Source organism: Rhinolophus ferrumequinum, chromosome 23, assembly GCF_004115265.2.
Source record: "Rhinolophus ferrumequinum isolate MPI-CBG mRhiFer1 chromosome 23, mRhiFer1_v1.p, whole genome shotgun sequence".
NCBI classification, from domain to species: domain Eukaryota; kingdom Metazoa; phylum Chordata; class Mammalia; order Chiroptera; family Rhinolophidae; genus Rhinolophus; species Rhinolophus ferrumequinum.
In genome coordinates, this window is record NC_046306.1 from 1570138 (window position 1) to 1587182 (window position 17045).

Below are 17045 nucleotides of genomic sequence, written 5' to 3' on the forward strand. Positions count from 1 at the left end.
GAGTGCGACAGAATAGGCCCCCACCGCCCGTTCCAGGCCTGGCTGGCACGGCCAGCCCCTCGCTGGCTGCAGTGGCCCGTTTCCCACCCCTCTGCTCGCCACTCTGCCTGGGACTCTTCAGCAAGGCACCTGCGGGGTTTCGGTGGCTCATTCCCCTTCAAGTCTCATTGACACAGAGCCCTGGGCAGTGTCCCTCACGGGGATCGCCCTGGGGAAGCTGATGACACGGGATGCTTTCTCCCTGGGGTTTCCAGGTCTGGCTGCGAGGGCCTCACCCTTACATGGCCATTCGCAGCCTGAAACAGTCTAAGAGTTCCCTTCTCCACTCTGCGACTCCTGCCTACCACCCAGCAGCAAGACCCGGTGCAGGAGTCAGCCCTGGGGCCTGGTGGGGCAGGCAGTGCAGAAAGACAAGGGAGCAGGGACACGCCGTCAGCCGTTAGAACAATCGTTCCCCTCCACCCCTACAGAGAGCTGAAAGCCGCAGTTATTTGGGGAACTTTGCTGGTACACTGAGCTCTAGCGTGATTACGCATCCTGGGGAGGCGGTGCTGACAGGGCTGTGGACCCAGCCGCAGGCTCTGGAAAGGGAACAGCCTCCTGCCCGAGAAATGCACGCAAATACACGGACACACGTGTCCGGGCCCCAAGGCAGTCCAGCCTGGGCCTGGGAGGCCCTGAGGGGCAGTGCTGTCTGGATTTGCCGAGCGGGTGGGGCCGAGGCCTTGGCCCACCAGCTCAGGGACATGCTCCTGTTTTTCACCCATTTCTTATCGGGCAGTTGCTCTTCCCACTCGCACTGAGGCCATTTGGGAAAAGGATGAAGGAAGTAGCTGCAACGTCCTGAAGACACATGTGCACCCCATCACGCGGGCAGCACCCAGCGACCTGGCTGCTCTCCCAGGGTGACACCTGGCATGGAAGCCCCACCTGGCCCCCTTTAGCTAAAGCTCCTGAACCCGCTGCATTGGGGTTCAGCCTGGGCACACCAGCCCTCTGGCATTCATGGGGGGTCGCAGGGCCACGTGGGGAGTCCTCAACGGCCAGCCTGACCTCAGGAGCCTGGCCTCTCAGGCAGACGCAGGAGTGGTTCTCAGCCAGGCCCTCTCCCTTCCACTGCTTTGTAACCAGCCTGGGAGCCCGTGGAGACATACTCGAGGGGATGCAGGGGGATGGGCTGTGGGGATGGTGGGGGCACCTCACGAGGATGGAGGCGAGACGGACCACGGGACACAGGGCAGGGAGGCTAAGGGACCCTGGGGCTAAAGAATCGGGGTCTTGGTGAGCCTTGTACTGGTGACCCGAGCAGCTGCCTGCAGACGATCTGAGGGCGTCTGGGTGCTGGGGGGTGAGATCCCAGGCACGACTCACCGCCCACCTTCGGGGGGCGACGCAAAGCGTTACCCTGCTCCCCGCACAGCACCCTCCCAGCGTGTGCGTGTCTGTGTCCACATGTCCCTTTCTCAGAAGGACACCAGTCATGTTGGATTAGCGTCCACCCCAGTGACTAAGTAATGACATCTGCACAACCCAATTTACAAGTATCGTCCCATCCCAAAGGCCTGTAGTTTAGAACTTCAACACGTGAATTTTAGGGGGGCACAACTCAGCCCATATATCTGAGGAGGCAGAAACCCCGAGAAAGAACACCCATCAGCCCCCGGGCCCGGTCTGATGCAGGGAGGTCGCTGGCTGAATTTTATCTTTCATAAAATGTGGACATGCAGGCTAAGACTCAATATTAGTTTCATAAACAACAGTTTCTTTTTTGCAAACTATACCCACAGGTCCCATTGCCACTTCCAAGTGCTACAGCAGCCAGTCAGATGACAACTGAGCGAGAAACTTTATCTTCAGTATTTACTGTTAGGCCGGAATATTCCTGAGGGGCAATTCAGCACTCCTGTGGGATACATGTGACCTCATTTGCATTTTCTAATTGAATTGCTATCAGCTTTCCTGCAAGACTGCACACACAAAAAAAAGTTCTCCCAGATTTAGCCCTGCTTGTATGATGCACAGAAAGCCCGCTTTTAAGTAGTTGCTAGGAGAAGAGACGGAAGCACGGAGAAAAAGTCGCCAAATTTTTATGGTTCATCTAACTGTAAAGCTGTCAGTTTTGCCCAACTCCACAGAGAGCCACTGAAATAACAGATGAGGGGGAAGAAACCTCGACGTAAGGGAAAAGAAACTCACAGAGCCGAGAAATTAGGGGGTCCCCAGGCACGGTCCTCTAGGGATTGCTTCAAGGCTGCTTTCATAAGAGTTAACTGGGACTTTTAACACTGTGAACTGCTCCTTTGAAGGAGGCTGTGTTTCTAGAACCTTCTGACAAAAAACTCTTGCTCACTGTGTGTCCATCTGAACTCCCCGCCTTCAATCCCAGCCAGGATGCCCTCTGCATGCATTTAAAAACAATAAATTAAAATCGTGAATTATAAGGTGCATGCAGAAAAGTGCTTGAAACATCAGTGAGCAGCTAAACGAAAGATCCCAGCACAGACCCTGCCCCAAGAGCCCCCTGACGTCCCTCGTGCCCACACAGCCGCCCCCCCCCGACTCCCACAGGTAACCTCCATCCTGACTATAACACACTAGGACCGACCCAAACGCAATGACGCTGCAGGCATGGCTCCTGCCTTTTCTCCTCAACACGCATCTGTGACGTTCACTCACATTCTTTCTCCTGCTTAGAGCCTCTCTGTTTTCACTGCTGCATAACAATCCACCGTCCGAACCCAGCACAGTGAACCGTCCACTCTGATGAGGACGAGCATGTGGGCCGTTTTCAGGTGTGTCAGAGACCAGGTGCGGTGCTCTTGGCATGTGTGTGTGCGCTGGTATTGGGCAATGTACCTAACACTGGTGATGCACAATAGAAACTACGCGTGTGGGGTCTGTCCCTGCTCCTGACACTCAGCACCTAACCCCCTTGGAATTTCCTGGGTGACAGGAGCGTCTTTGGTCCTAATTCAGCCGTTCTTGACGGGCTCCTGGGTGGCTTTAGCATGGGGGCCAGTCACCAGTAGGACCAAAGCCACGGCGAGAAGCTTGGAGCTTTGAGCCCCACCCTCACTCACCCCCCTACTGTCTGGGATGGGAGAGGGGCTGGAGACTGAGTTAATAAATCGTCACGCCTATGTGATGAAACCTCCATAAAAACTCCTAAACTGTGGGGTTTGCAGAGCCTCTGGGGTGGGGAACGCACCTGTGTGCTGGGAAGGTGCACACACCCCACTCCACGGGGTCAGAAGCTCCCACACTCAGGACATGTCCAGCTCGCGCTATGCACCTCTGCTTCTGGCTGTTCCTCTTTCTCTCATCCTTTATAAAAAAGCAGGACAGACAGCACGGTTCCCTGAGTTCTGTAAACCATCACAGCAAACCATCAAGCTGCGGAGGGGACACGGGAACCTCTGACCTGCAGCCCAGTTAGACAGACGTTGGGTCTGTGACCCACGATTTGCAATTGGCGTCTGTGGTGGGGGTGGTCAGTGAGACTGGGCCTGTCACCTGTGCGGCCTGTGCTGACGCTGGGGCATCAGGGTCAGAACGGAATTAAACCGTAGGCCCTCCAGGTGATGTCCAAGAAAAGTGGAGAAGCCACACCTTTGGTAGCAGCATGGCGTGAGCACAGGAATGGTTTTCCTTTTCACCAGGACACGTGTGTGCCACTTGAAGGGAAAAACGCTGAGTTGCCGTCTGAAGAGTGGTACCACGTACCACCAGACTCCAGGATGTCTCCCTGCTCATGCCCTCACCAGTATCTGGTGTTATCAGTCTTTCTAAGTTTAGGCGTTCTGGTAGGTTCTCGGCTACCATCTGCATTGCCCTGCTGAGGCTGACACGTCTTCACGCGGACGGACCACCAGGCTCTCCTCTTTGGTGGGCGGCCTGATAAAGTCTCCCGCCTGTTTCTTAGCAGGTTATCTGTCTTTACGTGGTGATCTGCGGTCCTCTGTACATTCTGGATGTGCGTCCTTAGTCGCTAACTGCCACAAGTACTCTCACACATGCTCTGGCTCATCTTTTCACTTTCTTAAGTACACGCCCTGATGAGTAGAAGTTCTTAGATTTAACGAAGTCCAGCTATCACCCTCTTCCGTACACTTTGTGCTTCCTGTGTCACGTGTAAGAAGTCGTGTGTCACGTGTTCCCCACAACTCACTCCCTAGATTCTCTTCCAGTTGTCTCGTATTGTCTTGCTCACTTAGACTCACAACCCACCTGGAACTGACATTTGGTGTGGCATGGGGTTGGGGGGTCGTGTCACTGTCATCTCTTCAGGGTGCCCCATTGGCTCAGTATCATTTATTGAAAAGATGGTCCTTTCTCCATTATTCTAAGTAGGGCTTGGCAAATGTTTTGTTAAAAGGTCAGAGAGTTAAGTATTTTAGGCATTGCAGGCTAAGAAGCGAAATCAAGGGTGTAAATATAGGTATAACCTAGATCATATAACCATTTAAAAGTGTAGAAACCATTCTTAGCTTGGAGGCCATCAAAAGGCAGGTGGCAGGCAGACGTGGCCTATGAGCTGCAGTCTGCTGACCTGCCACAGAGTGTCACTCTGGCGAAAGACTCGAGTGCCTACGTCACGTGCATTTGACAAGGTTTGTCAGGCTGTGTACGTGAAATGGGTGAATTTTGTTGTATAAAAGTCACACCTTCACGAAGATGATTTTTTAAGACATGAAATATTTTTTTTGGTATTCTGTTCCATTTGTCCATGTGACCATCTCTGCTCCCAAAGCACACCATTTTAATCATCGCAGTTTAGTGGTTCCCACACGGGGGTAATTTTGCCCCCAGTGCACATTTGGCAATGATTGGAGAGAGCTTTGGCTGCATATGGGGGTGGTGGGGTGCTGCTAGCATCCAGGGGTGGCGGCCCGAGATGCTGTTAAACTCCCTACAGTGCAGGACGGCCCCCAAGGGCAGTGGTGCAGACGCTGAGAAACTCTCTGCGGCTTACTATACACAAACGAGCAAAAAGCACGCTGCGATCGTTGCCGGGCCTGTGTTGAGTTTGCAGAAACCTTTGGGTAGAATGGGTATCATCGTACACCACAACACTAAGCCTTCTAAGTGACGAGCACGGCACCGCCCTCTGTTTCGAAAGGATTCTTTCATTGTTCTCAATAATATGGAAGGGTCTTGAACATTTTTTGTCAGATTTGTTCCTAGTTATGTGATCATTTTCAATGTTATCTTGATTGGTCTCTGGTTTGCATTTCAATCTCTAACTATTCGTTCCTGGTCTACAGAGGTACAATTAGTTTTACAGCCGTCTTACCCTCCCCGTCGATAAATCCAGGAAGTTATCTACAGATACTTTTAGATTTTCTGCATGCACAATCCTATGAGCTACACTTAATGTTAGTTCTACCTATTCTGATTTCTTTCTCTGCCTCGCTTTGGCTGGGACCTCCGGCGTGTGATGGGAGTGTTCTTTCCCTATTTCTGGTGTCAAGGAAGGCCTTGAGTATTCCAGCAGCACGTGCGAGGGTTTCTGGAGGCTCTTCAGACACACCTGTTGTGAGATTAAGGACGGTCCCTTTTTTTCCTAATTTGCTGAATATTTTCATCCTGAATGGAGGTTAAATTTAACAAGCACTAGGCAGAGGGTCATGTGGTTTTTCACCTTTTATTCTGCGCTGAATTCCATGGATTGACTTTCATGTGTTAAACCAACCTTACATTCTTGGAACAGACCAACACGGTCATGATTTACCGTACGTACACATGGCTGGATCTGAGTTTGCTAATATTTTGCTTAAGGTTTTGGTAAGCTGTATATTTCTAGACTGTTATTCATTTCATGTATATTTTGAAATATATTGGTAGAAATTGTACACAATATTTGCAATTTCTTTTATCTTACACCCACCGACTGGCTTAGTTGTTTACAGAGCCAACTTTTGTCTGTTGATTCTATTGTTTTCTATTTCATTATTTTTTCCTCTTGGTTTTACTATTTCCTTCTTTCTACTTTGTGTTTCGTTTCCTGTTCTTTTTATAATTTTTTGAGACAAACGCTGAGATCACTGATATTTCTGCCTTGGTCCAGAACATCAGCCAGGAAGGTGGAGAAGACCTGATTCAAACCCCAAACCAGGGGGGCCGGGCTGCTTTACTCAGCTGTACCTAGAAAGTCATTTTTCACTCCTTTCCAGGACATGGATTCTCCCATAGAGCAAAGGGGCTGTGGTCACGTGACTCAGTTTCCCCATCTGTGAAGTGGGGACAGTGACAGCGCCCACTTCTGGAGATACGAGGATGAGATGAGTTGACATCGCTGAGAGGATCTAGCTGAGGTCCTAGGAAGCCAGGACAGGGAGCTTTGGGTTTGAAGTAAGAGGAAACCGGGAGCCATCGGCAACAAAGTAAACGTGACGACAACGAGGGACGGGTCAGGAGGGCTGCAGCGACGCTGCCCGCTGCCTGTTATGGTCACACGTCACGCAGTCAGGCGTGTAGCCCCACGGTCACCCCATGACCGGGCTCACTGGGATTCTGTGTCCCCTGTGCTGCCGACGGGGCCAGCCCAACCTGGGGTTGGAGGTGCGCTCATACTGGGGCTGCCTAATTGCATTCACCTTCCGGGAAGGTCAGGAATCTGCTCATTAACACGCCTGACAAAAGATGTTATTAGCTTTTTCAGTTCGTGCCTTTTATCGGATGTCCTACTGTCTGCTCACAAGGGACACACTATGTGTCACAGTCAGGGGTGTGGCCTCAGCACAGCTGCCCCCCCGCCCCACCACCTGTAGGGAAGACCCCCCCCCCCGGACAGTGTCCCCAGGGCTGCTTTGCTCACCGCCTTCTCACCACGGTGTGGCTTGTGATAATCACTCAGGAAAGAATGAAAAATCACAGCCATCTGTCACAGTTTTTGTCACCCACAAGGTGAGGCTCATGATTTGGGGCACATGGCTGTTAGAAACGCGTCTCCATGCCTGGCTCACGGCACTCAAAACGTCCTTCCCGTGGGGTCAGCTCATCACCGAAAATGAAGCTATTCACCCGAGTCCCCACTTTCTCTTGTCCAAGCTAAACCACCTGCACTTGTTTAAAAAGAAGACACAGATCGCGGTTTTCCCAAACTGGACACCTTGGAACGCTTGGCTTACAAGAAGTTCCATGAAGAGTGTTCCTTGGTCAGCAGGTTTGGGGAAACTTGCAGACGGTCTCCCACTGAGGTTCAGAGAGCATGTTTGTGTAAGGTGCTGGGAGAATCTATAGAAAGGAATCTGGTCAGCTTGGTTTTACCCTTTACTTCTCCTGAACCCTTTTCCTAGGGACACTGTGAATGCCATCCAAGGTCACCTTGTGCCACTTTACCTGTGAGCTTTCCTTTGCTATGAGCCATACATGCGACGTCACAAAGATACTGCTGAGCCCACTGGCCTCACGTGAACTCTGAGGGCTCCAGGAACTGTGTCCCTCCCCCTGGCCAGCCGGCCTGGGACTCTCTGCTAGCCCGGCAGCCCCCACGCCGAAGGCCAACACAGCTGCCGAAACACGGGACGGGCAGAGGGGTCAAGCACTCTGTCCCCTCGGACAAATGAAACCAAACACTGAGGATTTTGGGGGTTCATGTCGGGTTGCTGAGCAGTCTGCTCCTGGATGGCTGGGGCATGAGGGACGAGAGAAATCTTTCAGGACCAGGGGAAGGTGAATTCACCCCTCCCGGCCTGTGGACAGGCCACGCGGGCAAAGCAGCAGGAAATGAAGCCACAGGGAGGTTGGATCACACTGGTTTGCATCTGTGGGAAACCCTCCCTCCCTCCCCCTCCTTCTCTGAACCAGTCTCATTCCAGCTGCTCTGGCTGTCTCGTGTGGCCAGCCACCGACCTCTGTGTTACTCTCCATCCCTCCAGGCCTTGGGAGTCTGCAGGGCTGGTGGCTACAAGCCTCAGGCAGGAGAGGGCATGGCATTAGCTGGTGCCCCGTGTGAGATGGACACGAGGGGCCCCTGTCTAAAGAATCACTAAGACCATCAAGGTGGTGACAGCAGTGTCTCAAGCTGAGCGCGGGGCACCGAGCACCTGCGGTGAGGTGGCCCTGCCTCAGTGGACAGGACAGAGGGCCACTCGGGCCGGCGAAGGTGTCAGCCTGTCATCGGGAGCCTCTGCAGGGACCTGGAGGATGAAGGACAGCACCAAGCCTACCGCATGTGGTCCCGCTTACCTTGTGTCCAGGGAGCGTGGATGAGGTCTGGGCCACCAGCAGCCGCACCATGGTGTCCCATCGCTCGGCGGTGTGGCGGTCCCATGCTGTCACAGTGAAGGCCACCTCCTCCGAGGGGATCTGCAGCTCTCGGGCGGCAAAGACTGTCCCGTCTGCCCCGACTTTGAAGTCCATGCTGCTGGTCTCATATTGTGTCCCCTTGGTCCCCAAACAGCTGCTGAACTTGACTGCAAGAGAAGGGGAGGAGAAGCGTCAGGTCCTGGCAGGCAGACGGCAGCCAGAGAGCTCACAGGTCACTTTTTAGGGAGCAGGCGCTAGGTCACTAATGAGCAGCAGGAAAATAGTGATCGGACTGATGTTCTGACCTTCAGGTCTTGGGTTTTGTTTGTCCCCTGGGGGAATTCACAGAGGCCTCAGAAAAAGGAGATAAAAAGAGCAGCCGTGCATTTCATGATATCGGAGACACGGCTGCTCTATGTTCCTGCCACTGCGTCTCTTCCTTCTTACTATATGAACTCAACTGGAGTCTGGTGGCAGCAGGTCTGGGGACTTCCCTCCTGAAAACAATTTCCGATTCCCTCGCTTGCCTCCCTTCCTGGCTGGCCACACGCAAACCTCCTGCCGCCAGACTTTTAACCCCTGACGGAGTGGTTTTCCCACCCCAAGGAGGCAGTGTAGGGACCCGGCAGGACAACGGGTTCTGGGCAGAGCTCCACTCTGTCACGTGCCCCAGACCATTTCATCCCTCAGCGACACCTGTGCACGCTCCATGAAGGCGTGGGGTCCAGAAGCTGGACCGGCAGTGACCTTGGATGGCGTTTCCTCAGTGAACTGGACACAGAGTCTAGGCACGCAGCTTTGCCTCCCAAACATTCATTAGGCCCCGAATGGCCAGCCCCTCCAGCGGCACTGCCACGAGTAACTCTGCAGCGAGAAAGCCGTCCCAGCCGCGGGTATTCCTCGGGCCCGCATTCTCGCGTCTTTATATGCGTGCCACCTAATGCCGCAGTAAATTACGAGGCAGCAACAGCCAGTGTCATATTCTTCTGATAAAAACGATGGATAAAGTTACCTAGTACTTATAAATATGTGGGTATCTTAGCAATTTGGGTGGGAGGATGGATTTTTAAAAGCAATTTCACTGTCACAGCTTACATGATTTAATTACTATTTATCCCAGAAACTATTAAAAAAAGCTCTTCACTGTGTCTCCTGATGCAGTGTCTTCCCTCTGTGTTCACGTGGTATTGTTGCCTGCCTTGAGATCATAAATAACGCTCGCGTTCCCTCTCATCTCAAATACTTCACTCTACACATCTCCCCAGTTACCAGCCCCTCCCACTTGTGGGTTTAATATACAAATGTTTTTAAATGGGATGAAACCAGCCGTTCTGCCCCGTCTGGCCCTAGAGCACACATGTGCGTGCCCCGGGGCTGCACATCCGGGGGCCTCAGGCGAACGAGGGTGACAGGTGACGAGTGGGACGTGCTCCCTGGAAATACCCCCATCAGGGAACAGTCACACTTTTTTCATGCGACAAGAACATTCCAAACTGCTTTTAGAGTACGGTTCACCTCGACTGTAAACAAATCAAAATCAGCAACAAACTGAGTGGCTCAATCATTTCTGATGCCCAACTGTCACCGGCAAAGATACAAGTGACAGTTCCATGATTGCTGGGAGATTAGCACAAAATGTATAAATAAATAAGCCTCTTTGTTCTCCGGAAGCAAATTTCTAAGGACACTAAGGGATCGGACAGGGCGGGTTTGCGTTTCTTCAGGATTAAATGACGATGCCACTGTATTTATAAAACAGGCACAGACAGAGCTTTGGCGGCGTCTGAGGCAAGAGTCAGCGCTGCCTTCAGAAGAACAAACCACCAGCGTCCGAGCTGCCCCAGCAGAAATGCCTTCAAACTTACTACAAAGTGGAGCACAGGGCCCCGCAGACAGTTCTGGCACTCACTTCAGACTCCGCTGCTCGGCACAGAGGAACTCAAGAGCCAGGACAAGAAGGAGGAAAGGAAGAGAAAAGAGTGGGGAACGCAGCAGGGGTCCCCAAAGTAGCTTCAGATTTCAGGCCACAGCCAGGACCCTGGGCCCATATTTCCACCGGGAAAGGAGAGCTCGCACGTGAGAGCAGCACCGGCTACAGATCTTATGAATGCACAAGATTCCAAGGAAAACATAATGACACAGGGCTGGCACAGACTTTGCATTTGGGGCATCAGTGACCCAGGTACTGAAAGTGCCCAGGGCCACGTGGAGACCAGTGGCATTTGTCCCTGGGCCTGCATATTCCAGGGACTCCACAAGGGCTTGTGGCGTTACTGGAACAGGTGGATGCATTCTGAAGTGTAAATCTGAAGCTACTCGGAGCCAAGCAGCATCATCAGGCCCTGAGCTAACCAGCAGGGAGCTGCGCCTCTCCTTTCTCCAGGATGGTGCAGAAACCTCCTTGAAAAGCGGTTTTGCGCCCCAGCCGTCCCCAGTCTGCCGCCTCCCAGCAGAGCCGGGGAAGCAATGCTCATGGCAGTTTCTGTCTGAAACGCACGCCAGGAAGGGAACCACGGCCCCTCATTAGGGTGCTACGTTTAACCCTTCACCCTCATCACTTTTAATGGCTTGCTCTGTGGGAGGGACGAGGTGACAGTGTGCCTGGGACGGCCAGTGAGTGACACGCGGATCCACTCCCTCTCAGGCAGCAGCCTGCCTGACATTTCCGGGGGCAGTAGCTGCGTGTCCCTGACTGGCGTGCGGGCGACTGCGCTGTGGTTACGAAACACCCCTTCCTACTGTTTTTCTTGTTAGGGGAACTGATAAAGATAAAACGAGCCAGAGGTGAGCTTGTAGCCGGACTGGGCTGGGGGTGGACACGTTCACCCGTCTGCTTGCCGGCCCTCCCTCTTTCCTTCCCTCCCTCCTTCCTTTCCTTCTTTCTCTCCCTCCCTCCCTCCTCCCACCCCCTACACTCCCTGCAGCTCCCCTGGTCCGTCCAGGCACCATCAGTCCAGGTGCCGGAGAGTCAGAGGCGGTGAGGGCAGCCCTGGGGGCAGTGTGAGCTTGAGGAAGACCAAGGCTGGAGAGGAGGCCACGAGCAGGGGCCATTCTGTGCTAACTGCCCCCAGGGACGGCTCTTCTCCCACTGAGTCTAAAGCAATGCCTGTTCTCTGCGGGAACTTGCACCTCAGGATGGTGAGCCCAAGGCACTCGACACTTTCCACCTGAGCGGTACCTGGAGCCAAGGTGAGAACCACGAGGTATCTTACGGAACCCTCACAAACCAGTGCAGGCATCCTGTGAGTTCCATCTTCCAGAAGAAGAAACAGAGGGTCAGAGAGGTGAGCTGACCCACCCTGAGGGCTGTGGGCTGCGACCAGCGGATCCGGTGCTGACGGGGGCTCCTGGCTTAGCTGCTCCCCGACCCCTAGCCTTGTGCCAGATGTGCCCCCTTCCTTCTGGTTCAAAACGTGACCGTGTCTGTCGCTTTCTGAGTGACGCAGAACCAGGCTAGGAGAACAATGCCTCATCTGTAAATGGAGCTTCTCCTCTCAACACTGACAATGTGTCCTCGGCCTCTCTATCCTTTCAACAGCTCTAGCTGCGGAGATTTTACGGACAAAAACTACACACAGGTGTCCAGGCACAAACCGACCGTCACACTTACGTTTTAAGCCCAGCATGCAAAGCGTAGCAGCCTTGAAAAACCACGAGCGAGCGGTCAGATTTTGGGGCTGCCATTTCGCTTCAATCTGGAGAGGCTGGTGCCGCCCGGTGCAAACCTTCCTGCTGTCCCGCGGATGATAATTCGGGACAAGAAACAGGAGTTGGCTCACGCGGTTCCTGGACCTTCGGGAGGACGCAGCCCCACGCCCCGAACCGGTCCTACTCCGCTGAGAGCTGCGTCAGAGGCTTTCTGAACATTCCCGCTGTGGGAACGTCACTGCAGCTAACGTGGCTGGGAGGGAGTGACCATTTCTAAGTCGGGCAAATATGTCTCTCACTGGCCCACGGGACGGATGGTGACGATCGTTACGATAACAATGGCAGCTCTTGCTTATACAGATGCTCCTCCATTTCCCATGGGGTTACATCCTGATAAACCCGCCGCAAGTTGAAATATCCTAAGTTGAAAACGCATTTACTGCCTCTAACCACTGAACATCAAAGCCCTGCCGGGGCCACCTCACATGTGCTCAGGACACTTACCTCAGCCCACAGTCGGGCAGTCACTGAACACACAATGCTCTGTAATACACTATTGACTAGCTCAGGAACCATCGTAAAGTCGCAAAATTGTAAGGCGAACCATCGTCACCTGGGGACCGTCCGTAGCATTCTTACCCTGTGCCAGGAACTGTGCCAAACTCAGTGCCCAGACCCTCTCACTCCATCCCCACAACTTGCACAGGGACAGCTGTCACCCCCACCTTACAGGTGAGTACACTGAGAAATAAAGACCAGGCATGTCATACCCCTAAATGTGGTCTCTGCTTAGGAAGCATCCATCGAGTACAGGGTGCGGGAGAGGGAACCGACACAGCGTGACCCGCAGGGAGGAGCACCCCAGGCGGGGCTCACTGGGCTGCCTGCGCCCGAAGGCAGGAGCGGGCGGGTTCTGGTGCCTTGGGGAGGCCTGCCGAGCTCTGCTTGGCACCTGCCCCGCCCGTGGGTCCCCAACATGCTACATGTGGCTACAAGGACACAGTGAATTCACAGCGCCCTCCACCATGTCCCTTCATGAGCTTCTCCTTCCGCAGCGCCCAGGCTCGGGCGACCGGGGCCGGGCTCTGGGCTCCTTGCTCTCGGGCTGTCATCACCATGTGAACGCCGTACATGAGAGGTGGTAAGGGAGAGACAGTCTGGGCCCGGGGAGCAGACCCTGGGGCACCCTCTACAACACAAGAAAGGGACCCCAGCCTCCCTCATTAGCGGCTTGCACATCAGGACTGAGCTAAGGACAACATTCACAATGGAGCCCAGGGAGAGAGATGGCTCTTTCCTGTCCCCAGAGGCTGCCTCCCCTCCTCTGCCATCCTCTCTACCGACGGGGGAGCCCCCGAGAGGCAGGGGCAGCTCCCGATGGGCGTCCAGGCCTGGTGGACGATTTTACTGCATTTTACCCGCAGCAGCTGGGGGCTGCTGCTTGTTGTCTGGTTTGAGGGCAGTCCTGCTCCGTGGTCACCTGTCCACAAGTTCTTTCTCCTCTCACAGCTCTCTGTTCTAAATATGGAGGGAGGACGTAACATTTGAGCCCTGGCAACATTCGGGAGGGCAGATGGGACCCTCCTCAGCTGAGGTCTGCATGTGGCCGGCTGGTCCCGAAGCTGTGGGGACGGGTGGTACACCGCGAACAGATGACCCACACGCAGACAGGAGCCAGGGGCTGTCCTCTGGGCCCCACAGCGCTGCACCATTCTTCACCTGCTCTCTCTCTTTAGGTTCATAAGAAACACACACAAAGCCTGTGTTACCCTTTGCCCTCGACCTCAGATGTACAAACCAGGAGGAGAATCTGGGGGTATGAGCAGATCCCGACTATGGAGGTGGACGGCACGTTGACCGCAAATGCCCCGGGAGGCAGCAGGTGGGCAAGCGCCTCTGGACCTCACAGGAGTGGAGCGGGCGCCCCAGGGCAGGAGCCTGCAGCCTCCTCCCACCTGCTCTGAGCTCACACATCCCAGAGTCCCCGGGGTTCTGATCGAGGGGCTTTCACCAGAGTCTGGCAGGATGTGGGGGCTGACCTCTGTGGTTACAAAGGTGGTGGCCGTGAAGCCGCTGCCCGGCCTGTCCTGGTTTGGCCCGGAGGCCACCAGCACCGTGAGTGGGGTGCATGCTGTCATTTTGGTGTGGGGATGCTCTCTCAGGGTGTGAGGGGTGGCCCGAGATCGCCCCGTGCGGTGTCCTGGACGGTGCACAGCCCCGGGCCCCTCCCGCGCTGGCTCTGGGCCCCCTCCTGGCAGCTGGCAGCCCCCTTGCCTGGCACAGTTTCAGTGTCCGTTTGCTGGGGCAGAATCCAAACATGACCCTGAACTTCACCAGCTGCTCCCTCTGTAAACACACTCAGAGTGGCCAGCAACCGTTTCTCTTAAGAAAAGGACTCAGGAAACGCAAACACATTTTCTCCCCACTCTCAGCCACGCTGACTGCCCGGCAACCCCTCCCTGGGTCTCCCCTCGGCAGGGCTTTTGGTGCGGGCGCATTCATGGCACACTTGGCTTTGAGATATTGGGGACCCCCTTGAGATGAGCAGACCGTCGGGGTGCCTGTAAACCAAGGATGGAAACGTGTGGTGTGTGCAGTCTGCCTGAAGCTCGGGGGAGGGTGGGCGGGATGGCCTCAGGCGACGAGCACACACTCAGGACCCTCACAGCACAGGGCAGAGAACGCACACCACTCACACACACATACACCGAAACGGGGCGCCATGCTGGGGACTGCATGGCGCACGGTCCCAGGAGAACCCCAGGAGGGGCCCCGGGAGGGGCCCAGGTGTAAGAGGAGCCAGGGCGGGGTCTGATGGAGAGCAGGGGATAATCCCAGCCTCGCTAAGATGCCCTCAGTGAACAGCCCCCCAGAGACGCAGGGTCCACCTGGGGCTCCTTGAGGCCCTGCAGGGACATGCCGGAGGAGTTCTTCACAGAAAATGCGGCCACACGCGGTGCCCTCTGAGCTCCTTTCCAGGATGGGCCCGACACACGTCTGGGCTCTGTGATTTCCTGCAACGTGAGGACACGTTTACCAGGCTGGGACGAGGCAGGCTCGGTGGTGAGGAGCAATTCTACCGCAACACGGACAGGAAATGCACCATTCCTCTTTCTAACAGTCTCGCGCTGCCGTCCCCTTCCTTAGCTGAGGGCCACCCCAAGGAGCAAAGTCCCCGTTGTTGGTTTGGTTGTTCCTGATCCAAACCGTGTTTCTAAAGAGCACAGAGGAATCTGCCACACACTCTTAATGGGTCACATTGCTGTCCAAAGAATGTCCAAGTAACACGAGTCCAGGGCTAGCACGGGGGAAGGGCGCGGGAATACGGTCTCACCTAAGTGACAACTGTGCACATTATGTCTCTCTCTCTCAGAAAGTTTCAGTGCACATGACACCATTAAAGGGCCTGGGGAGTCCTGTGAGGGCGAGGGGACCTGTGAAACCTAAAATGGTTGAACCCAAATGCTCTCTGTTATCATGGGGAAAAAAGTATACTGGATTTTATATCCAGTATCAGTCAGCATGAGGCTGCATTAAGCTAAGTGACAAACAGCCCCAAATCATGAGACATGGCACTATGGGCCGGCAGGGTGGCTCTACTGTGAACCCTCAGGCTGCTTCTGCCACCACCAGGGCCAGGACCATCTGGTGGTGGGAAATAGGGATCACACAGGGCTCTCAGGCCTCTGCCCCCACTTTCTGGCCGATGACGTGCTCTGGCCCTACCCGCAAAGAGTGAGGAGGTGAAATCCTACCACGTGCCTGAGAGAAAGGGGAGTCTGTCAGCACTGTTAATGTGTACGTAGCAATAAATGTTCACAATGGCAGCTTGTGTGAGTGTCACACCACGTCATGGGTCACTTCTGTTTGCTGTTCCCTCATGGACCTGCCACCACTTTTAGAGGTATCCCACATGTTCGGACTATGATTTCTATCCTACAATAAATCAAATGGCACTTAGAAAGATAAAGGCCCAAAGCAAATGCTGCCTGTAAAGAAACAGTTTTCATGGATGCCGCTCACATCAGCTGCCAGGTCACCTCAGCCTGGGGCACACGCGTCTGTGCATGTCCTGCAGAGGCTCCCCGAGTCCCGCCACCTTTTCGGTTTGTTCCCTCTCATGTGAGACTTATGAAGTTCCTGAGGAAGGAGATTGTGATGCTTCCGTCTCTCTTTCCTCGAGCAGAAAAGACACCCCACAGCCCTTTCTCTGATGGAGGCCCATGGAGACGACGGCCATTAAACCCCAACACCGGGAGAGCTGTGTGCTGGGCTGGGTCTTGCAGTAATGTCTCTGCAGATCCCCCCACCTGAGCTAAACGTTGGTGGCTTAACCCCGGCAGGAAAAACAGCCAGTTGACAAAATCACTTTGGAGGCAGTGGGTCCCGGCCTCACGCGGCCCTCGAGCTGATTCCCTGACCTCACCGGTGCTCCTTTCTGGAGAAACACGGCATCTGGTGCCGAAGGGCGCCCTGTGCAGGATGTTATGCAGACGAAGCGATTATCCCGAGGTAATTATGCCTTGAACAAGTTTGACATGAAATCTTGATAAAGAATTGTTTTTTAATCTAATGGTCAAAAAGCTCAACCAAATGTATAAAAATTACATGACATCTTACGCCTCAGTGTAAATTAAAATTTGTGGAAAGGTCAGTGCACCAGGAATTACTTAGACGATGAGAACTCGGAAGCCTGGAGGCCGTGGCATCACCGCGCCTGCCCACGCTTTTGACCTGGAGGGGGCTGTCCCGCCCTGTTAGCCAACCCCATCTCGCCAAACTGCATCTGCTCCCAGTGGGCCTGGCTCCTGCCGAAGCCTCATTTGAAGACGGTGAAAGAAGGTTCTGGACTGTCCCTTGGAAAGGAAAGGCATCTGTCGGAGAAAGGCAGTTTCAGGACTAGACTTTTTTTTCTGGCTGCTGAAAAAAGAAAGACGTGTGCAGGAGGCTTCAGTCCCTCTCACTGAGCTCCTACTATGTGAGCAGCGCTTACTACGTGCACCAACCATGACAGATGTGAGTGAACGCAGCGTCTGGCCTTGGAGAGCTCGGAAAGCTCTCTGAACATATCGGAGCTGACCCTACAGCCCCAAGGCATGAGCCTGCAGCCCACAGTCAGACGCAGGACTCATCAAGTTACTGCCAGG

General features: G+C 54.3%; 1 protein-coding gene across 3 annotated transcripts in view; it reads right to left on the bottom strand.

Moving 5' to 3' along the window:
* Positions 1 to 17045, bottom strand: part of CDH4 (cadherin 4) — a 432992-nt gene that overhangs the window by 111123 nt on the left and 304824 nt on the right. For all 3 annotated transcript variants that reach the window (XM_033094686.1, XM_033094688.1, XM_033094687.1), the window contains exon 3: positions 8191 to 8417. In XM_033094686.1, the coding sequence (XP_032950577.1) occupies positions 8191 to 8417 (227 nt within the window). The remainder of the gene's footprint in view (positions 1 to 8190; positions 8418 to 17045) is intronic.